Source organism: Antechinus flavipes, chromosome 2 (genome assembly GCF_016432865.1).
Source record: "Antechinus flavipes isolate AdamAnt ecotype Samford, QLD, Australia chromosome 2, AdamAnt_v2, whole genome shotgun sequence".
Lineage (NCBI taxonomy): Eukaryota > Metazoa > Chordata > Mammalia > Dasyuromorphia > Dasyuridae > Antechinus > Antechinus flavipes.
In genome coordinates, this window is record NC_067399.1 from 464,368,023 (window position 1) to 464,390,630 (window position 22,608).

At 39.0% G+C, this 22,608-nt stretch overlaps 1 protein-coding gene across 1 annotated transcript in view; it reads left to right on the forward strand.

Annotated features, from left to right (window-relative positions):
* The window catches only part of PTGS1 (prostaglandin-endoperoxide synthase 1), a 43,682-nt gene that overhangs the window by 19,981 nt on the left and 1,093 nt on the right, over positions 1-22,608 (forward strand). Inside the window, exons 3-10 of the mRNA XM_051979583.1 lie at positions 6,373-6,489; positions 6,654-6,794; positions 7,534-7,677; positions 8,996-9,177; positions 11,819-11,902; positions 12,461-12,707; positions 15,136-15,422; positions 19,729-19,876. Coding sequence (XP_051835543.1) covers positions 6,373-6,489; positions 6,654-6,794; positions 7,534-7,677; positions 8,996-9,177; positions 11,819-11,902; positions 12,461-12,707; positions 15,136-15,422; positions 19,729-19,876 — 1,350 coding nt within the window. The remainder of the gene's footprint in view (positions 1-6,372; positions 6,490-6,653; positions 6,795-7,533; positions 7,678-8,995; positions 9,178-11,818; positions 11,903-12,460; positions 12,708-15,135; positions 15,423-19,728; positions 19,877-22,608) is intronic.

The window sequence follows — 22,608 nt, forward strand, 5'->3', positions numbered from 1 at the left end:
TGTGTGATCCCTGGGCTAGTCACTTAACTCCAATTGCCTCAGCAAAAAAAAAAAAAAGAAAATGAGGGAGGGAGGGAATGGGGATTGAAGTATAGTATTTTTGCCCTTTTTGTTTTTTTTTTCTTTTCTTTCTTGTGTTTTTTTCTCCTTTTGGTCTAATTTTTCTTGCACAACATGGCAAATATGGAAATATGCTTAAAAGAAATGTACATATTTAATCTATATCAGATTGCTTGGGGAGGTAAGGGAAGGGAGAGAAAAAATTTTGGAACACAAAATAAAAAAAATGAATGTTGAAAACTATCTTTACATGTATTTGGGAAAAAATAAAATACCGTTGAAAAATTTAAAAAATTTTGGAAAAAAAAAAAAAGAAAACTTGGTGAGAATTCCATTACCTCCCAAGGCAGCCCATTCTACTCTGGGATAGCTCTCATTATTAAGAAACATTTCCTTCTATCATGCCCCCCAAACTCCCACCTGCTGTTTCTGTTTTTTTTTCCTATTCTTTAGGGTCAAGAAGAACATCTTTCATGTAAGAGTCTTTCAAATACTTGAAAGTAACTATGATGTGCCCCCAAAGTTTTTTCATCTTTGGGTTGAATATCATTTTTCACATGATATGATCTTGAGATCTTTATTATTACTAATTGCCTTCAAATTTTGCTTTCTTGCCTTTTTTGGAGGGGAGGGAGGAGGTGGTAGTGGTGAGACATTTTGCCTTTTGCTGTTACAGTGTTTCTCTTCTTCCTAGAATAGCCTTATCTTTCCTCCAAAACAGCCCTTAAAACCTTTAATGTCAGTTAACATATTTCCTTTGAGTTTTCTCTCTTCTCCAGTTTTCTCTTTTTCTAAATATCCCCAATATCTTTAGTCAATGTGCATCTAACATGAACTCAAAGTCTTGGATGCCTTTCTTTGGGCACTTTCTGGTTTATCAGTGGCCTTCTTAGCCTGTAGTGCCCAGAACCACAACACTCAAGTTGAGGTCTGATGAAGGCACTATGCAGTGGGACTGTTATCACTTTACACTTCTGTATGCTATGCCCACTTAATCTAGTCCAAGATTCAGATAGCGTTTTAGGTTGCCCTATCATAATGCTGACTCATGTTGAACTTGCAGAAAATCCTTCAGATTTTTTTTTTATAATAATAGCTTCTTATTTTTCAAAATACATGCAGAGATAGTTTTTAACATTCACTCCTGCAAAAGCTTTTGTTCTAAAATTTTCTCCTTCCTTTCTTTCCCTTCCTTCCCCCTCTCCTAGACAGCAAATAATCTTATATAGATTAAACATATGTAATTCTTCTAAACATATTTCCATATTTATCAGATTTTTTCCCCAAAATAATCATTGTTGTTCCCAGATGCCTTCCTATAGCTTATAATTGTGAAGTTGATTGTTTTGTACCCAGGTTCAGGACTTTTATCACTACTGAATTTCATCTTATTGTATATATACTAGCCTGTACAATGTACAATATCTAGTGTCCTTTTTGGATTCTGTCATACATTGTGTTAATTGTCCCTCATAGTTTTTGTAAATCTGCAAATTTGATGATTACAGGGTCCTGGGGTCCTTCACTGGAGACCTCCTTCCATATTGATATTGCTCCATTAGCAATTAATGCTTTGATCCTGGTCAACCAACCAGTTCTGAATCCAGCTGGATGTATTATTTTAAAATTCATATTTCTCTGTCCTGAGGCAGTAAGGTTACACAGTGGGTAGGATGTCGGCTCTGGAGACAAGAAGACTAGAATTCAAGTTCAGCCTCAGTCACTTATTAATTGTGTTTCACTGGGCATCTCATGTAACTTTTACATGCCTCAATTTCCTCATCTATAAAATGGGGATCATGATATGATCTAATTCCCAATGTTTTGTGGAGATCAAATGAGATATTTGCAAAGAGTTTAGTGGTGTGACTCTAAGTAAACACTTAAGTGACATTAAGTAAGCACATAAAAAATAATTTCTCCTCTCCCCTTCCTTCTTCTCTACAAGAATAGTTGGAAAACTTTAATCAAAAGCTTTGCTAAAGTCTTGCTAAACTATATCCAGAATATCTTTATCTACTAGTTTACTAATGTTGTCAAAGAAGGAAAGCGTTTTTTTTTTTTTTGACATATCTTTTCCTAATACAGCCTTGCTGGCTCCCCTTTGTAGGTTTTTGCCAACCATCACTTGAATAGTTAAGTCTAGAATTTTTCGAGGAATTTAGGTCAAGTTTTCTGGCAGTTTGCAAATTCTGTTCTCTTTCCTAATAAATGATTTTTTTTTAAATTGGGAAATTTGTCTCTTCCACATCCCAAGACCTTACTTTTATCATGGATGGGGTTTCTGCAGTTACGTATGCCGTCTCTTTTAGGACTAGAGGATATTGTTGATCTGGACCATGTGGCAATTCTTCAAGGATAGCAAGGTACTCTGCAACTATTTTGGGGAGGGTATCAATTCCCTGTTAGTCATATTAGTTCTGTTGTTTCCAGTATCAAGTTCTCCTTGTCAGAGGAAGCAGAAGCAGCTCTTCATGATCTTATCAAGGAGCAGTTATCATCCTTCCATTCATCCCAAGCAAAGATCCTCATCCTTCTTTGATTTTCCTTTTTCTCCCCAATAATGTAATCCTTACTTCTTACGCAGTCTTATTCCTCCCTCAGCCTTTTAAATTTCAAGTCTTCATTATATACAGTACTCCATAACCATCTTCTACCTCTTTACACTTATGTTGTCTGTATTATACTCCACCTTTGGAAGATCTTTCTCCCTTCACTCTATCTTTTGAAAACCCTAATTTCTTTCAAGACTCAGCTATAACACCATTTACTTCAGGAGACTTTCCTTCTCTCCCTTCCTTCCTCCCATTCTCCCTCTTCCCTTCCTCTACTCTTCCCCCCCATCCCAGCTATTTATATAATTTCCTCCCTGGTTATCTTGTATCTACTTTGTATATATTTTTGAATGCATATAAACACATGCATATATATATGTGTGTGTATGTGTATGTATATATGTATATATGCACACACATTTGCATATATTCTTCTCCATTAGAATAAGACTTTTGTGAAAACAAGGGCCATTTTGCTTTTGTCTTTGTCTCCTCTATGTTGAGTATTTTAAGATTTGCAAAAGAACTATAAATAGATCATCTTCTTTGATCCCCACAGCATCCCTATGAGACAGATGCTGTTATTATCCCTATTATACAGATGGGGAAACTGAAGAGACCAAGTGACTTGCCTAAATCACATAACTATCAAGTATCTGAGGCAGAATTTGAACTCCGGTCTGCCTTACTCCAAAGCCACTCCACCATTTAGCTGACCCCCCAATAGTAGAATGTGAGTTCTTTGAAGGTAGAGAATATGTCAATTTTCATCATTTTACTGCCATTTTAATGTCACATGCCATTAGAATAATTGACTTGGAGCTTGAAAGAACCACCTTCCTTTTATAGAGGAAGCAATTAAATGACTGGTCCAAGATTTGAAACCAGCTATAACAATTCTCTGTTCTTGATTAGATCCCAGACTGAACACCCAGCTGGGCAAGACTTCAGGCAAAGATTTCCTCAGAGAGAGAAGTTTCATCAGTCTCTACCTTCTAATTAATAATAGCTAAATTTCATTGCTATTAGTGCTTAATACTTTTCTGTGTACTTTTATATCCATTTTTTTTCATTAGAGCTTCATAATTGTCCACAAAGTAGGGAGAACATATTCATAAGAAGTACAACAATTATTATACTAAATATATTAAACAAATATACTTTAATAAATATAACAATATAATAATATAGCATAATCATTAATTATTATAATGCTCAAGAAATCAGCAAAGGAAAAATGCATGTAGTAGAGCCAGGATTTAGTCTTTATTATGCCCCAGTCTTGATCTTAGTGAAGGAGTACAGGAGAGCCATCAGGAGGATGGTCAAAAATGGAATGTCTCATTTCCAGTCCTTCTCAGATCTTAAATACTTTGGTATGATTATATCATTATAGCACACTATGTATGTGTGAACTAAAGAACTATTACATCACCATGCTAAGTATTAAGGATATGTATAGTAAAGAACTATCATGTCATCAATTCCACTGAGTTAACTCCTTGTTGTAAGTATCCTTGCTTCAAGTATACTTCTCCAGAGTTCCGGCCCTCTACAGATACTCATGTTACTCTTGTACAAAAAAAAAAAAAAAAAAAAAAGATTCTTCTTGCAGTGGCTTTGGAGTTATTTTCTCCTTCAGCCCTGATGCATTTGAAAGAATGCTAGGCATGGAGTCAGGAAGACCTGAATTCAAAAAGAGTTTCTGACACTTATTAGCTATGATACCCTGGGAAAGTCACTTAATCACTGACTTGTTGGTTTCCTCAATTATAAAATGAAGATCATGAATAGCACCTACTTTACAGGGCTTTTGTGAGTATTGAATGAGTTTTTATTTGTAAAACATTTAGCATAGTGTCTTAGCACATAAAGATTCTTAATAAATACTTATTGTTCTCTTTACTTTTCTCCTAATTGGATTTTTGGATATCTCTGGATATTTTTGGATATCTCATAATTCTTTATAATAGTCTTTCTATATCTTCTTGTTTTTACTCATGTCCTTAGCCTCAGTTTCTGAAGTGGGGCTTTGTGCTATATCCAAGATCCATTTCCTGCTTCTCTTTTGGATGTGCTGGCCAACCTTGTTTCGTTTTATTCTTGACTTGGATTAACTCTGATAATAGTGAAAATAATAACTATAACAATAATAGCATCAAGCATTTATGTGACACATACTGTGTAAATACGTTACAAATATTTCTCGTTTGATCCTCATAATAACCTTAGGAGGTAAGTAATACTGTTATCTCCATTTGACAATTGTAGACACAGCTAGTCAGTATTTGAGGCAAGATTTGAATTCAAGTTTTCATTATTACAGCCCATCGCTCTATCCACCGTATCATCTAGTTGCCTAACCTCTACCTCCTGGGTTTAATTCCCCACCAGGACCTTTGAAATTCAAATTATTAGATTTTCAGGATCCTTTATGGTATCGCAGATCAGAGTCCTAGGATCCTTGGAACTTCTGGTCTGAGTCCTACTGCCATGCCTGGAATGGTCACTGCCACTCCTGGTTTTCTCCAAAGTCCTTGTAGGTAATTTTTCATCCCTCTATCTCTCATTGGGATTTCTTGTGGGCAAATTTCTTTTTCTTGCCTCTGGATACAGGACCTTACAGAGCACACACTTCTGGCCAGTCTGTGGTCATACAGACAATTTGTTAGACTTTTTTGTACCTATGCTGGCTTTCCTTGAGTCCCCCTTTCCTATTGACCGTGAAGTATTCGTGTAATTCTGGGAAGAAAGATGTCATTCACTGTAGCTTCTTATTAGATTTCTTGTTCATTATGGTGTGGTGTGTTTTTAGGTTTTTGTAGGAATGGTTATGAGGGAACCAGGCTGCCTCCATTCAGACAGTCCTTTTGACTGGATCTGAGATTGCTTTTCAGCATGTTGAGTTTGACATGCTAATGGAACATCCAGCTGGAAGTATCCAACAGGGAGTAGGAGATGCAAAACTGCAACTGGACTTTCTCACTCTAGAGAATAACACGGATGTTTAGATATGAGTCGTTTGCATAAAGATGAGTTGTTGCCATGGAAGCTGATAAGATCACAAAGATGGATAGAGGAAGAACAGGAGGGCCTATGACACAGCCCTTGAATAGGGGTGTGACATGGGTTAAGATCCAGTAAAGGAAAATAAAAAAGATTAATCAGGGAGATAAGAGACCCACAGAAAAACCAATGTCACAAAGATTCTGAGAGGAAAGCATTAGTGGTCTTAGTTCTAGGTTCCTTTTAGATAGTTTAGATGCCTGAATTCTATGGGGTGTGAAGTGATGGTTGGGAAGCAGATGGTGTCAAGATGGTTTATGAGGTGGGAAGAAGGAAAGCTAGGGTCCTGGCAGATTCCCCTCAGAGAGGCCAGTGCTAAATGGGGAAAGGGCGGGGGAAAATCTGGTGCAATGGATCTGGAGTCAAAGGAGCTGCATTTGAAGCTTGCTCCTTATTATTTGTGTGACACTGAGAGAGTGATGTAACTCCCTTAGGTATCAGTTTTCTTGTTTATAAAAGCAGACAAGTGCTTTTTGGATGAGGTGGCCATTTATAGCCTCTCTCAACTCTAATTTACATTACATTACATGTGTCACTGTGGTATTTGTCAAGGGGGAGAACGTGGGACATACATTCTCTGGGTACTTTTGAGTCTTCTGGGGTTGGTCATTGGTGAGTATATGGGGAGTATTTTATGCAATACTTAGAGATGTTTCTTTCCCCCACAATTCTGTAAACTCTTTCCCCACAGTGAACCCCTGCTGTTACTTCCCATGTCAACACAAAGGTGTCTGTGTGCGCTTTGGCCTGAACCACTACCAGTGTGATTGCACCCAAACTGGCTACTATGGCTCCAACTGCACTGTGCGTGAGTATTGCTCCCTGGGTCCCCATCCTTTACCTTCTTTGCCTCACCTCCCCTTCTTTCTTTGACCCCCCATTCTTCCTGCCCTCCTGTATCTCTATATTCCTCTGAGCTTGTGCTGGAGAATGTCTGATGAGAGTTCTACCTGCTACCCTCTCCCATACCAGCGGAACTATGGACTAGAATCCGGGAAGCCTTGCGCCCCAGCCCTTCTTTCTACCATTTCATCTTGACCCATGGTCGCTGGATCTGGAACATTATCAACTCTACCTTCTTACGAGATGTTCTCATGAGACTTGTGCTTACAGGTATGTCTCTGTTACAATCCCTATCACACCTTGGGGAATCTGCATCCATGAGTATCCTTCTTTATCCTCATATCTGAAAGGAGCTATACCCTAAAACAAACAATGCTAGAAATTAGAAGGTTAAAGTTAAAGAAATTAGAATGTTAAAACTAGAAGAGACGTTAAGACACAGACTATCAGAAATTAGAGCCAGAATGCTTGAATTCTTTATCCCAATTTGTCAACATTCCCCCTCATTAGGGAAGCCATTGTGGAGGTCCTGGGTCTGGAGTGATTATATTAGTCCAAGGGACAGCAGCTTCAAAAGGAATTTTTAATTTGAGGTTTTTCTGGGCCTTGGGTTCCGGCTAATCTATGGAATATCAAGATGTTCTGCTTTACTAAGTTAGAGGAATTCACAGCATCTGATAAGCTCAGCAGACATAAATATTAGAGTCAGTTTGATGTCAGATAAAGCTTTTACCAACTAGGTTGAAACTTTGGGGTTCCTTTAATTTTATGTCTCCTGTTTTCCCCTTCATACTGGGACAGTGTTGTTCCTGCAAGAGAGGGCTTGTCTTCTTTTCAGCCTGTGCAGCTTCTTAAGGTCAAGAGTTCTCTCTCTCTCTCCCTCTCCCTCTCCCACTGGGTGTGCTTTGAGCACAAGGATCCTCTCTCCCTCTTCTATGGGAAATCCCTGAGGGAAGTGACCTGAAAGCCTTTATGCCTAAGGGATTGTTCTGTCGCTCTCTTCCCAAAGTTCGAGCAAACCTGATTCCTAGTCCACCCACCTACAACTCAGAACATGGTTACATCAGCTGGGAGTCCTATGCCAATTTGAGCTTCTATACGCGGGTCCTAGCCCCTGTACCTGAAGACTGCCCTACCCCTATGGGGTTCAAAGGTAATTTCTTGGTTTAGGGGTGGTGGTACTGCTAACCCAGGGGTTCAGCATTGAATGATGGGGGGTCTCCTTAATCCCAGGCTATATTATAGTCAAAGAATTTAGAGCTGGACAGTATCTCAGAGATTATCTGGTCTAACTAATATATTTATAGATGAAGAAACTGAGGTCTAGGGATGAAGAAACTGAGGTCTAGGGAGCTTAAGTGACTTTCTCAATATCACCTAGCCAAGAAGTAGATGAGTCTGAGCTTAGGTACTCTGACCCCAAATCCTGAGTTCTTTCCATCACATCACAATGAAGATGTGACTGAAGGGAACTAGATTATTGTTTTGCTGCCTTCTGTCCTGGTCAGACCCCATCTTTGTTGCATTCTGGTTCTGAATGTTAGGGAGATGTTGACAGTCTGGCAGAGTTTTCAAGGAGGACAAACAGAATGGTGAGACCAAACTTGGAATATTTATCCTGGAAAGGAGAAGACTTAGAAAGGAGAGGAAGTAGCTCTTTAAATACTTGAAGGGGCATCATATGGATCCTGAGGACAAAACTGGTAGCAAAGGGTGAAGTGGAGGAGGTGAGGAAAGAAGTTGCTATTGTAGAGTTATATTTCAATTCAGCATAATGAAAACACCCTGACACTCATAATTGGTCAGAAGTGAAATGGGCTATGTCTTGAGAAGGAGTGAGTTCCCCTTTCATTAACAATCTACAAGTATAACCTGAATAATCCCTTGTTGAGGATACTTGTAGAGAATGTCCAGAAGCCATTTGTACTAGAGGACCTCTAAAGGGCTGTGATTCTCTCAGGTGAGTCTCAGGAGATCCTCATGAAGGGAAATTATTCTATCACAGATGAGGGAATTGAGACCCTGGAGATATTCAGTGACTTCCCTAACATAACACAGTTGAGTTAGCATACAGAAAGGTTATAAGCCAGCTTCCTAGACTCCTAATAGGAGTCCTTTCCTTCCTTCCTTCCTCTTTCCCTTTCTCCCTCCCTCTTTTCCTTCCTCCCTCCCTCTTTCTTTTCCTTTCTTTCTTCTCCTTCCTTCCTTCCTTCCTTCCTTCCTTCCTTCCTTCCTTCCTTCCTTCCTTCCTTCCTTCCTTCCTTCCTTCCTTCCTTCCTTCCTTCCTTCCTTCCTTTCCTTTCCTTTCCTTTCTTTCCTTTCTTTTTTTCTCTTTTTCTTTCCAATCTGGCTCAGTTGAGCTGGGGGGTGGGTAGGCCCAAGAGGTATTGAGGAACCAGGCAATATTCTTTGGTTGACTGGATTGTGGGAACCCTCCTCAGCCTGTTCCACCATGGTTGCTTTCCTCATAGGGAATAAACAGCTGCCAGATCCAGAGTTGCTGGCCCGACGCTTCCTGTTGCGGAATGAATTTGTGCCAGACCCTCAGGGGACCAATCTTCTGTTTGCCTTCTTCGCCCAGCATTTTACCCATCAATTCTTCAAAACATCTGGCAAGATGGGCCCTGGCTTCACCAAAGCCCTGGGCCATGGGGTGAGTTCCTTAATTCTACTCCCTGCATAATACATGCATACATACATATACATGTTATGTGTATGTATACGTATGTGTGTGTGTGTGTGTGTGTGTGTATGTATATTTGTAATCAAATGATCTGACTTTGTCACTTTGAGCCAGTGATTTTTTTTCTTGGTGATCTCAGTTTCCTCATCTGTAAAAGAAGGGAAATGAACTTGATCATCAAAGTCTCTTTTGGCATGGGAGAGATCTTTGAAGGTATAAGATAGGGAAACAATGTGGTGTAGTGAGAGGAGTGTGGAATTTGGAGTCAGAAAACCCAGGGTTGAATCTTGGCTCCACTCTTTCCTCCCTTTGTAACCTAAACATGTCTCTTGAAGTCTTCATTTTCCTGTCTGTGAAATGAGGGAGTTAAAACTAGAATTTTGAGGTTCTTTTCAATGTTGTATTTCTGACTTTGAGACCTGTGCTTAAATTTTGTCTTTAACACATCATATCATAATATTTAGAATTGAAAGAGGTCTTAGGTTTTTTATTTTACTGATGATGGAATTGAAGATTAGAGAGTGCAAGCCCTTTGTCTAAGGTCACTTATGTGGGAAATAAACTCATATTCAATCCTCTAAGCCATATGATTCTGGGAAAGTCACTTCATCTGCCCAAAGAGTTGCTTTCTCAGTGAAATGGGCTAATAATCCTGACAAAGTGCCTATTTACCTTAAGTTGTTGTAGAAAGGGTGTTTTGTAGACTTAAGTTTTATGGAAATGTGACTTGGTAATAATAATGAGGCTAGAGATTCTAAATTCAAACAAGTGACTACTCTTCCCAAGTTGTACTTTTCTGTATGTGTGTGCCTATGTGTTTTCATGAATTATGGGTGTGCATGTGTGTGTATGCATATGTGTATGTATGCCTGTGTTTGTCTGCATGCGTGCACGTGCATTTAAGGATTCCAATTGATCAGTAAACAGTAATTAACATATTCTGGGCACATTAGACTGGAGATACAAGATGAAACGCTCAAACCAAACTGTCCTGACTTTCTGTCAGACCCCTAGGTTGTCATCTCATCAAAGTCAACTTGTATCCTCTTGCTCTGTTTCACTGCTTTAAGGGAGATATAATTCATAAGAGTTACAAGTATCATCTTCCCATGTAGAGATACGAACAGTTAACTTTATTGAATAAAAATTTTTCCCCTTTCCTGTTTACCTTTTTATGCTTCTTTTGAATTTTGTATTTGAAAGTCAAATTTTCTGTTTACCTCTGGTGTTTTCATCAGAAAAGTTTGAAAGCCTCCTATTTTATTGAATATTCTTTTTCCCTCCTGAAACTTTATGCTTAATTTTGGTAGGTCATTGATTCTTGCTTGTAATTGTAGTTTCTTTGCCTTATAAGATATCATCTTCAAAGCTTTGTGCTCTTTTAGTGAGGAAACTGCTAAATCCAGTGTAATTTTAACTGTAACTCCTTGGTATCTGAATTGTTTGTTTCTGGATGCTTGCAGTATTTTCTCCTTGATCCAAGAATTCTGGAATTTGACTATAATTACCAGGAGTTCTCATTTTGGGATTTCTTTCAATGTCGTTTTACCCTGCTATTCAAGTTCTTTTTAAAAAATGGCTTTTAGATAGTCTAATATTACCAAGCTATCTATTCTGTATCTGTTTTAGAGATCAGTTGTTTTTCCAATGAGGTATTTTAATTTTTTAATTTTTTTTCATTCTTTTGATTTTGATTGATTCTTGATGTCTCTTAGAGTCATTTGTTTCCACTTGCCCAATTCTAATTTTTTTAAAATGATTTTTTTGGGGGTAGCTAAATGGCACAGTGGGTAGAGCACTGGCCCTAGAGTCAGGAGAATCTGAGTTTAAATCCAGTCTCAGATACTTAACACTTACTAGCTGTGTGACCCTGGGCAAGTCACTTAATCCTAATTGCCTTTTTTTTAAAAAAGGGGAAGAAATTATTTTCTTCAGTTTTTGTACCTTCTTTTTCATTTGACTGATTCTACTTTTTAAGGAGTTATCTTTTTCCAAGTTGATGACTATTTTTTCATGATTTTCTTGCATCACTCTCATTTCTTTTCCCAGTTTTTCTTCTACCTCTATTATTTGGTTTTTAAAATCCTTTTTGAGCTCTTCTAGGGTGGACATTTTTGGGCTTGACATCAATACATATTTCTCTTTGAGTTTTGCATGTAGGCGTTTTGACATTGTGGTCCATCTTCTGCATTTGTGTTTTGATCTTCTCTTTTGCCATTGTAGCTTTCTATAATCAGGGTTTTTTTTGTTTTGCTCATTTTTGAACCTATTTTGTGACTTTTAAAGTTGAGCTCTGCTCTTGGGGCATTATCTTAATCTTCTTGATTTGGGGCCAGAGGCCTAGTCACTGGCTTTGTGTCCAGGGGCTTCTGCAGCTGGTAACTTGCTGGTTGTGCCAGGGACTCAGTTTGCCTACTGAGCTGGGATCACCTGACCTGGCTGCAACTGGAATTTCATAGAACCCTCAGATTAAAAGAATCCTCATGAGGTCATCTACTCTCTTACATTGGTCCTAGGGTTTACATTTTGTTCTCACCTCTCTCCAAAGTCCTAATTTACAGGCAGGAAAAACCTGACCATATTAATTGAGTCCTCTCTCTGCTCTTCTTAGGTGGACCTCGGCCACATTTATGGAGACAACTTGGAGCGCCAGTATCAACTCCGTCTTTTTAAGGATGGAAAGCTCAAATTTCAGGTAGTCTTGGGATTCTGCAAAATAAAGTCTGAGCCCTTGCCTGCCCTGAATGGCCAGAAGGAGGAGCAGAAGGTTTGGTAGAGGGTGGGTTTAAGTGCAAAGGGCTTCCTTTCTTTTGGATATACTTTGGGTGAGAGGCATACAGGTCAGAAGTGGAGATGCCTAATAATTCTTTGGTCCCCTATCCCTCCATGCTATGTGAAACATTGACACTTATAGTCAGGTTTGCAGAATGAGGAGGTGGAATGGGTTCAGGGGCAAGAAGAGGGACAGGCTAACCTGATGTTTGGAGAGGGGATATTACTGCTGACTTCAGATTTCTGCAAAACTGTCACACAGAAATTTAAATAGGTAACAGACTAATTTGAGCTCAGCATAAGGCTTCTTATCATCAGAACTGTCCAGCAATAGGACTGGTTGTCTTAGGAGATACTGAATTCTCTGCCCTGGAGAGGGCTGGAAGGTCAGTTACAGCATTCCCCCAGGACTCCTATTCTGGGTAGGATGCTATAGGATATGACTAAGTTATAGGTGACCAGTCCTTTGATTCTCTTGTAGATGGTGGATGGGGAGATGTATCCACCATCAGTGGCTGAGACTCAAGTATCCATGAAATACCCCGCAAATGTGCCTAAAGCTCAACAGATGGCCGTGGGTCAGGAGGTGTTTGGGCTGCTCCCAGGCCTCATGATGTATGCTACCATCTGGCTTCGGGAACACAATCGTGTCTGTGACATCTTGCGAGATGAGCACCCCACCTGGAATGATGAACAACTCTTTCAGACAACCCGACTCATCCTCATAGGTGAGGGGAAAATCTGTGCCCAGATCCAGATCTGTCAAGGAGATGTCGGAGGCTCCTTTCCCCAAAGCCTGCATTGGGAGCAGCAGTACTGGGGCATGTGATGAAACAAAAGGAACTGCTCTTGATGTTATGTTTTGGCTATATTCCAGGTATTGGCTATGTGAGCTTTGGCAAGTGAGTAGGGCTCCTTTGCCTGAATCTCTGAGGCCTTTTCCCACTGCTGACATTCTAGGTTCTGTTTTCTAAGATTTCATAGGTGGAGCTCTCTTCTGGATAGGTGGTGCAGAGGATAGATCAATTGACCTGGGGGCAGGAAGAGTAGACCTCAAAATCGGCGTTAGATACTGATCATCTTACCTTGGACAAATCATTTAACTTCTGACTCAATTTCCCCATCTGCAAAATGGGGATCATTAGATAGCACATACCTCTCAGGATTGTTGTGAGAATAAAAAGAGAAAAATACTTAACCTGTACCTTGAAAATGCTATATAGATGCTAACTGTTATGGAAAGCCTGTTCCTTTTCTCTACTAGGATATCTTGTGTTAGCCAGGCCTGCCTTTGAAAAGCTAGGCTAAGGGATAAAGGTCAAAGGGTTTAGGATCCTAGTTCCTGTTCCTCTAGGCAAATTTGAAGTTCTCATTGGTCATACTCTCTTCTAGTTATCAACTACTTTCTTTCCCTAAGGGGAGTCCAGCTCAATATAAGCATGGAAATGAATTAAATCTATTTCTTTAGTTTTCCCATTGTAACTAATTACTGAGCTACTCTTCCTTAGTAATAGAATTAGCTGAATGCATGTAGATTCTTATAACCTTTTATTTAAAAGTTAGCTGGTCATAAAGTTTTATCAAATGCCAGCCATGTGCTAGGCATGGTGCCAAGGAGAGCACAAAGAAACACAAAAATGTGTTCTCTCAAGGAGTTCACAATCTAACGGGTGAGATAATATGAAAATAACCATATATATATATATGTGTATATATATATATATACATATATATATATGATATGCACAGAGTAGACGGAAAGTGAGCACAATCATAAATTAGAAGGCAAAGGCATAAATAGGACAAGTACTTTATATATTCACAAGCTTTCCAGTGCTGGTAGTAACATTAAGTAGCATAAATTTTATATTTATTTATTTTATTATTGAAGAATAAAACCATCATAAGTTTATTCATTAAAATTTATGAAGCATCAGTCGCCATTGACATGCAAAGTAACACATGGGACATCTGAAATAAATTCTTTCCAGATGAAAATGAAAAAAAAATCCCATCAGGTACAAATTAACTTCAAGATATTGATCATAGCTATTGAGCTTGAGGTTTTTATGCTCTTCATAGTTCATAGCACTTTAAAATCTACCAGTCTTAAAAAAAAAATCTACCAGTCTAGCTGGAGGATGCTTCTGTGTCTCCATAAACCATCTCAGCCAAGAGAGAATAAGGCTTAGTAAGGAATTCCTTCTTCTCTCCTAAACTACATAGCAGACTTTGTGAGGCTCTCCAATAAGAGTGCCTTAACTGAGTTCTTTTGAACATTTCCCACCTGCTTGCTTCTAGTTGGTTAGGACAGGGAGACAAGGATGATTCAGAGGTTGGGCATTCCTGGGTTTTGGGGTCATTGTTGCCTGAATGTCAGATCATTTCCTGCTTAGCCATCCTGATATTATTTTGGTGACCCCCTCATCCCCCCTTCCCTCTGACTCATCAGTTCCTGTCCTCTTGAGCAGATAGACTTCTCTAGGGAGAGGTTATAGGGTGGGGACTTGTCTCAACTAGAATTAGTATAATTTACCAGGGATGACTTGGAGGAGGGACAGGAAAAGTTCAAGAGAGGGAAAGATGCAAGATAAATGGACAAGCAAGAATTGAGTGAGCTCTAGTGGTTCTATATTCATGCCCATCTTTCCCACTCCCTTCCCATCTGTAAACATTGCATGAGGTTCAATACAGCTGTGGCATTCTTTGATTCTACCTACATGACTGGGACATCATTTCAACTTAGATTCCTTGCAGCTAAAGAGTATTTTCCTTCTCTGAGACTGGGGTTTGGTTTTCCTGTGTGATGGGACCTGAGACTCTTGGGGAACCTATCTTTTGAGCCCTTTAAGGAATTTTCAGAATCAGGAGTTGAGGTAGTCCCCAGATAGGAAGATAGATTTGACATTTTAGACTTCAGTCCAGTCCTCTCATTTTACAGATTAGAACATTGAGGCCCAACTGTCAAATAATTTATTTAATTCCCAGGGGTTGTAAATAGTAGATCCAGGACTCAGCTTGTCTGAACCTGCAGATTTGGTACTTTCTGCCTCTCTCAGTACTGCCTCATGAATGACCCAGTTCAACTCAAGAAAGGGAAGAAGGAGCTAGGGCCTCTTTCTTCTCTGATTCTTCTGACCTGATTAATTCCTCTAGGGGAGACCATCAAGATCGTCATTGAAGACTATGTGCAGCATCTCAGTGGATATTTCTTGAAGTTGAAGTTTGACCCTGAACTGCTTTTTGGAATCCAGTTTCAGTATCAGAACCACATCTCTGTGGAATTTAACCATCTCTATCACTGGCACCCACTCATGCCTGACTCCTTTGTGGTGGGGCAGGAGGAATACAGCTATGAGCAGTTTGTGTTCAATACCTCCATGCTTTTGGATTATGGTGTGGAAGCCCTGGTGGATGCCTTCTCCCGACAGAGGGCAGGCCAGGTAGGTTCCAAGTTGGTGTTGGCCCTCATTCCCACTTTCTTGTCCCAATTCTGCCGTAACCAAAATGAGGCAGCAAGGAAAAAGTAATGGTTAAGGGTCAGAAGACTTGGATTTGAATCCTGACTCTGTCACAAGAAGTTACAGTTCAGTATACAAGTATAAGTTGTTTCAGTAAGGAAACCCATCTTTTAGATTTTGTTTTTAAAGCATAGTTGACTGAGAAAGCATTTACTCAGCTCTTTCTTTGTACTTGTATTCCCAGTGCACAGTGCCAGTCATATTGTAGCATAATAATGATATCTCTCAATTATATGTCACTTTAAGGTTTGCCTTAATCCAGGTTGTGTCATTTGGTTCTCACAACAGTTCTGTTAGGTGGATGCTGTCTATCACTCAGGATAGCTAGGTGGATAGAGTACTCGGGAAGATTCTTGTTCGAGAATTCAAATCTGGCCTCAGACATTTACTAGCTGTGTGATCCTGAGCAAGTCACTTAATCCTGTTTGCTTCAGTGTCCTCATCTGTAAAATGGAGCTGGTGGAAGAAATGCAAAGCACTCCAGTATCTTTGCCAAGGGAACCCCAAATGGGCTCATGAAGAGTTGGATACAACTGAACAAGAGATTTATGGCTCTCATTTCACAGATGAGAAAAGTGAGACTGAGAGATAGATTAAATGACTTGCTGAAGGTCATACAGCTAGTATGTGACAATTCAGGTCTTCCTGATCCAAGGTCAAATGTCAATTGAGATCTTTCTGATTCTAAGTCCATTCACTTCTGAATGTGAATATAAATACATAGCATTATTGTGCAGCGAAAATGAACTAACATGTATAAAGCACTTTGGCAACCATAAAGCACTACATAGATGGAACTATAATGTATGCTGACTGAGCAATTGATTTACTATGTGGGATAGACTAGCTCGCTATTATATAAAATCCTCAACGCGGTGCTACCAGACTCAACCACAAGAGGGCAGGAGATCCTAATGCAGATGCCATACCTAGAAGCCAGCAATTTCAGATCCCATTTATGGTTCCCACAGGACAGGTAGCTGTGGCTTAGTGGCTGAGCAGCTGCATTTTGAAGTGTGGTTAAGTAGGGTTTAGGTGCCTTTCCTGACACCCACTGACTTGATGACTTTGGACAAGGCACTGAGCCTCTTAATGCTCCTAGGCAATATCCAGTTGCAGATCTGCGAGGAGAGAGGGTATTTTCTCTTTGGGAGTTTTTTACTCCAATACAATCACAGGTCTAGTGCAAAAAAAAATTATATCAGAAAAATGGGGAGGGGGGAGCTAGGTGGTGCAGTGGATAGAGAGTGGATAGATACGGCCTCAGACACTCAATACTTCTAGCTGTGTGACCCTGAGCAAGTCACTTAACCCCCAATTGCCTCAAAACAAAACAAAAAAGGATATTGAGGATTACTCTCCAGAGCTATTATAATTATAATGCCACCAGCAGCAATATTCATTAGTCTATAATACAATAATATCATGTTATTATTCTAAATAAACAAGATACTCTTTTTTTTTTTAAAGTAACTTTTTATTGACAGAACTCATGCCAGGGTAATTATTTTACAGCATTATCCCTTGCACTCACTTCTGATCCGATTTTTACCCTCCCTCCCTCCACCCCCTCCCCCAGATGGCAAGCAGTCCTATACATGTTGAATAGGTTACAGTATATCCTAGATACAATATATGTGTGCAGAACCGAACAGTTTTCTTGTTGCACAGGGAGAATTGGATTCAGAAGGTATAAATAACCCGGGAAGAAAAACATAAATGCAAGCAGTTTATATTCATTTCCCAATGTTCTTTCTTTGGGTGTAGCTGCTTCTGTCCATCCTTGATCAATTGAAACTGAATTAGCTCTCTTTATCAAAGAGCTCCACTTCCATCAGAATACATCCTCAAACAGTATCGTTGTTGAGGTATATAATGATCTCCTGGTTCTGCTCATTTCACTTAGCATAAACAAGATACTCTTAAAATGAAATCCTATAAAAGGAAAACAAACAAACAAACAAAAAAGTAGATGTATCCTGAAAAATGATGGTATAGAAAAAGTACTGAATTTGGAGTGAGAGGAGATGGTTTCAAATCCTAGCTTACTATATTCTCAGGGGTCAAAAGGCTGTCTTATCAAAGGAAGGTCTTTTAGATGCTATCATCCTATAAAATCTGAGTTGGAGTTCTTGGGTTCCCCCTCTCTGAACCTCAATATCCTATCTGTAAAAATGAATAGAAGAGTGAATCTGAAGGTTAAGTGAAACAATACTAACTCACATTCCATATAACTTTAGGTTTTACTGGTTGCTTTTTTTGGTAACAATTTTGGTGAGATTGGTAGAGATAATATGTGAACGGTACCAAAGCAGTATTAAATTCTATCTTCCCCCTCCCACAAATTTCCCAAATTACAATATTTAAAATTATTTTATCACTTAGATTTGGTGATTCAGTAAATATATTGCAGGATGTGAAGTCAGGATTATTTGAGTAAAAATCTGAACTCGGACACTGATTAGCTGTGTGACTTTGGGCAAATCATTTAATTTCTGTCTGCCTTAGTTTCTCCAACTATAAAATATAGATCATATTAGCATCTACCTCCTAGAATTGTTGTAAGGATCAAATGGGATAATACTTATAAAGTGTTTTTGAAAATATTAAGATATTATGTAAATGCCAACTATTATTATTATTAATAACCTGAATTCAAATCCCAGCCACTTATTACTAATGTGATTTTGGGCAAGCCATCTCCCTTTGAACTTCAGCTTATTCATTTTTAAACCTGAAAAGGATAAATTAGAGCATCTTTTAAATCTCTTCCAGATTTAAATACATGATCTTCTGAAAGCCTTGGATTTTCAAGTCCAGTCCCATGGCATTTATTGTTTTTCAGTTATGTTTCACTCTTCTTGACTACCTTTAGAGCTTTTGGAAGCAAATATACTGGAAGGGTTTACTATTTTCTTCTCCAGTTTATTTTATTTATGAGGAAACTGAGACAGTGTTAAATGACTCGCTCAGGGTCACACAGCTAGGAAGAGTCTGAGACACCAGCTGCCTTTATTGGTTCCTGGATATTTGACCTTCAGTTAATATGCTACCACTGGGTAGGTGGTTGGTGGTTTCCAATTTTGGACTATGTAGTCCTATTAATTAGGTTTCCTAAAGATAGAGGTACTGAAAAGAGGGGTGTTTGCCCATTAACCTATGCTTTTAAAAAAGAGGGGAAAATAGTTTTCTATAGGAAAACCACTGACACTTTTCACCTTGTAATGTCCTAGCTAGCTTTCTGGGGGACCTCTGGATGGGCCTTGGTCTCAGCAGGATAATCACTATGAGGATAGTCAGGAATAGAGTCTAAAGTCTTTATTTTCTCCTTCATAGTCTGTTCACTCTGACTTACTGACTCGGTCTTAGTGGAGGAGTGCAGGAGGCAGGAGAGCCACCAGGAGGGGATGGTCAAAGATAGAATGTCTCATTTCCAGTCTTCTCAGCCCTTAGATACCCTATTACAATTACATTATTACAGCGTACTGAATATGTGTGAACTAGAGAACATTACCATATTAAGTACTAAGTATATATGTAAACTATAGAACCGTCATTTCATCAATTCCATTGAGTTAACACCTTGTTTCAAGTATACTTCTCCAGAGTCCTGGCCCTCTACATCACCTGATGAATTTATTCTTCATGGGTAGTGTGAAGTGGGAAAGGGGTTTGGAAATAGAGACCAAAAAAATCCAGTTTTCAAATTCTAGCTCTACCATTTTCAATTGGTTTGGGCAAGTTACTTAATTTTTCCAGATCTCAGTTAGCCCATGTGTAGAAAGGGGAGGGGGAGGTCAGACTTATTTATTCATTTAAGTTGTGTGACTTTTCGGGACCCTATTTGGGATTTTTCTTGGCAAAGATACTGGAGTAGTTTACATCATCTCCTCATTTTATAGATGAGATACTGAGATAAACAGAGTTAAGTGATTTCCTCAGGTCCACATAGCCAATAACTGTCAGAGGTCAAATTTGAACTCAGGTCCTCCTAATTCTTCATGTCACCTATCTGCCAAAATCAGACTTGATGATCCCTAAGCTTCCTTCCAGTTCTGGCCCTTAGAAGTGTTGCTATAAATAGGAATAAATAGCTACAATTGGTACTTTAATCCGTAACCCTTAATTTTAATGAATAAAAGTGATTGATCATAGATTACTTTTTTTTAAAGTATGGAAATGGCTCCTACTCTCTGGCTGTGACATGACTGTACTTCTTCTTCCCCAGATTGGTGGAGTTGGGAACATCAACCACCATGTGTTACATGTGGCTGTGAGCACCATTAAGGAGTCAAGGGAGCTGAGGCTGCAGTCCTTCAATGAATATCGAAAACGATTTGGCTTGAAACCCTACACTTCCTTCCAGGAGCTCACTGGTTAGTGGCACCCACCTTGGTTTCCTCCAGCCTCTGACTCCCATGTTTCCTGTCTGGGAAGAAAGGGACTTTATAGTATGGGCCAGGCACGAGAATAGATCAAAGGAGAAGGAGGCTGTGGGAATAAGGTTGAAATTTAACAGTAATATTACTGACAATAGTAAAACGTAGAAGATCCTTTCTTATTTGGCAAGGTAGGGAGAGATACTAACCTTTTTATCGTTTAGTATATAATAAATGGTCTTTCTGAGCTTCTGTGGAAAAGTTTTGATTATTAGTTCTTAGATAGGCTGGTCCTTGGTCTATTACTGGGAACATAACTGGTCTTTTCAACTTGGTGTATTTGTGTCTTAGGGGCCTGGCTTTTGTGTCCCGAGAGTTCATTTAAAATACATCAAAGCTTCAAAAGAAATACATTAGGGGAGGCATACTACTGTTATCACCCCTAACTACCACTACTTCTACTGCTGCTGCTGCTGCTGCTAGCTGCTGATGCTACTGCTACTATGGTTACTGCTGCTGCTGCTGCTGCTCCTATTGCTACTGCTACTGATAGCATTAGTAGTCTGTTTCATTTATCTAGCATGGAAGTTATAGGTAAGTGCTGCTAAGAGTCAGAGAGGCTTTAAGGTATCTGGCTTTTCTTGTTCTATGATCTAGCCATATGCTTGTATGCCAGATTCATTGCTAGGGAAATCTGGTTTTTCTCAGAATATTGGGCTCCCCACTGTCATATTCAGTGGCTCATTACTTTCATCCTGTCTATTTCTGAGACATGTCTGTTTTGGGCTATAGCTTAGGGTTATCAAAGAAGGGATGGATGTAAAAGAAGTAGTCAATGTACAAACAGGAATTGGAAATAGGAAATGTTAATTTATTCTTACTTGAAGAAAATCATGATAAGCACAAGAGAATCATAGTGAGCACTGAATAATGACCAGAACAGAATCCAAAAGCTTGTGTGGAGGTTAATATTCAAACTCCACTGGAGGCTAGAATAGGTTTTTCCAGATTGCTATTTAGCCATTTTATATTTCACTCATATTGACATAGTCACAGCAATCAACTGAGTGTGATCTTTGTGATCTCTCTGATGTGATTCCTGCCTCTGTGCTACCTTAACTTTGATTTTTTCTCCTGGTGATGGTTGAATTACTCCAACAAGGTACTTTATCTTGTTGCCAGACACTGCCTCTCTATAGGGTATACCATCTCCACTGCTATGGCTTTAGGTCTCCCGGGCTTTGGATTTCTCACAAGACTCTGTACCTAAGGAAGTAAGATACACAGGAGGAGGTTCCATATTAGATAACCCCTTCCTGATACTCTGATCAGCTCCAAGTTGTCCAGCCTTTAAATGGACAGTATAATCATTCTTTAGTGTATGCATGGAGTCCTTTATCAGCAATCAGTGATGAGGCTCTAATCTAGTTCTGTGTTAGTCATAGCTCCCGCTAAATTTCCAAATGGCCAACAGGAATGATCCCTAAGCTCCACAGGTGGGCAGGTCTATACATGTATAATGCTTTATACTTTCCCAAGAACTCTGATATTCCTTTACCTTCTGTGACCCTTGCTTTTAGCTCTTGACCTCTCTTTGAATCAAATCATGGCCTTGGGAACTTAGAGCACCTTGGGCGTTTGATGATTTAAGCATTTTGTATAATCTTGTACAGTTATTTAGTGATTTTGGAATGGACTAGTGAATTGATCTAAGTAAATTGGGCTCTAAGCCCAATTTAATTTTGTTGGTCCTTGAATGGATTGGACTACACAGGAATGGAAACACAGATTATTACCATCCTTATCATCCTTTTCTCTACACTTTTCCCTTTGTCTCTCTTAGTATCTGGATAGCTCTAGTTCTCTTTGTAGTAGACTTAGTCAAATTCATTATAGATATTCATTTTCTAACTACTGATCTATTTTTTAGATGATAGGTTTGAAAAACTTTCTGTGTATCTTTTGAAAATAAGCATTTCTTAGTTCATGTTATCTGTTGCCCATGGTATGCTTTCCCACTGAAAATCCTATGTCCCAATCCTAGCCTAATACTCTTGTGTTAAAGAAAGGGCTCATGTTGTCCTTATTTTTCAAAAGAAGAAACTAAGGCTCATATACAGGTCATAGACTAATAGAATTATAGGTTTAGAGGTAGAAGACCTTAGATACCATTGAGTCCAACTCTCTTATTTTGCAGATGAGGATACTAAGATACATAATGGTTAAATGGCTTCCCCGGAGTCACAGTTAGTGAATGTCTAAAGCAGAATTTTTCACCAAAGCCCAAGCTGTACCCACTATGTCGTGCTGCCTCCATATTGAGCATACTGAAATGCCCTGAAATGACAATTCTAAGATGTCTATGACAATGATGATAATATTTGACACTTATACAGTATAACTTTTTTTTTCCTTAGGCAATTGGGATTAATTGATTTGCCCAGGGTCACACAGCTAGGAAGTGTTAAGTGTCTGATGCTGAATTTGAACTCAGGTCCTCCTAACTTCAGGGCTGGTGGTCTATCTTCTGTATATCTAGCTGCCCCAATATGATAACATTTACAAAATATTTTATGTTTATCATTTCACTTGATCCAAGAAACAACTCTATAAGACAGGTGCTATGATTATTTTCATTATATAGAGAAGGAAACAGGTTGTTAAGTGACTTTCTCAGAATTCCATAGCTACTGTGCATCTGAGGTAGAATTTGAATTCAAGACTTTGAC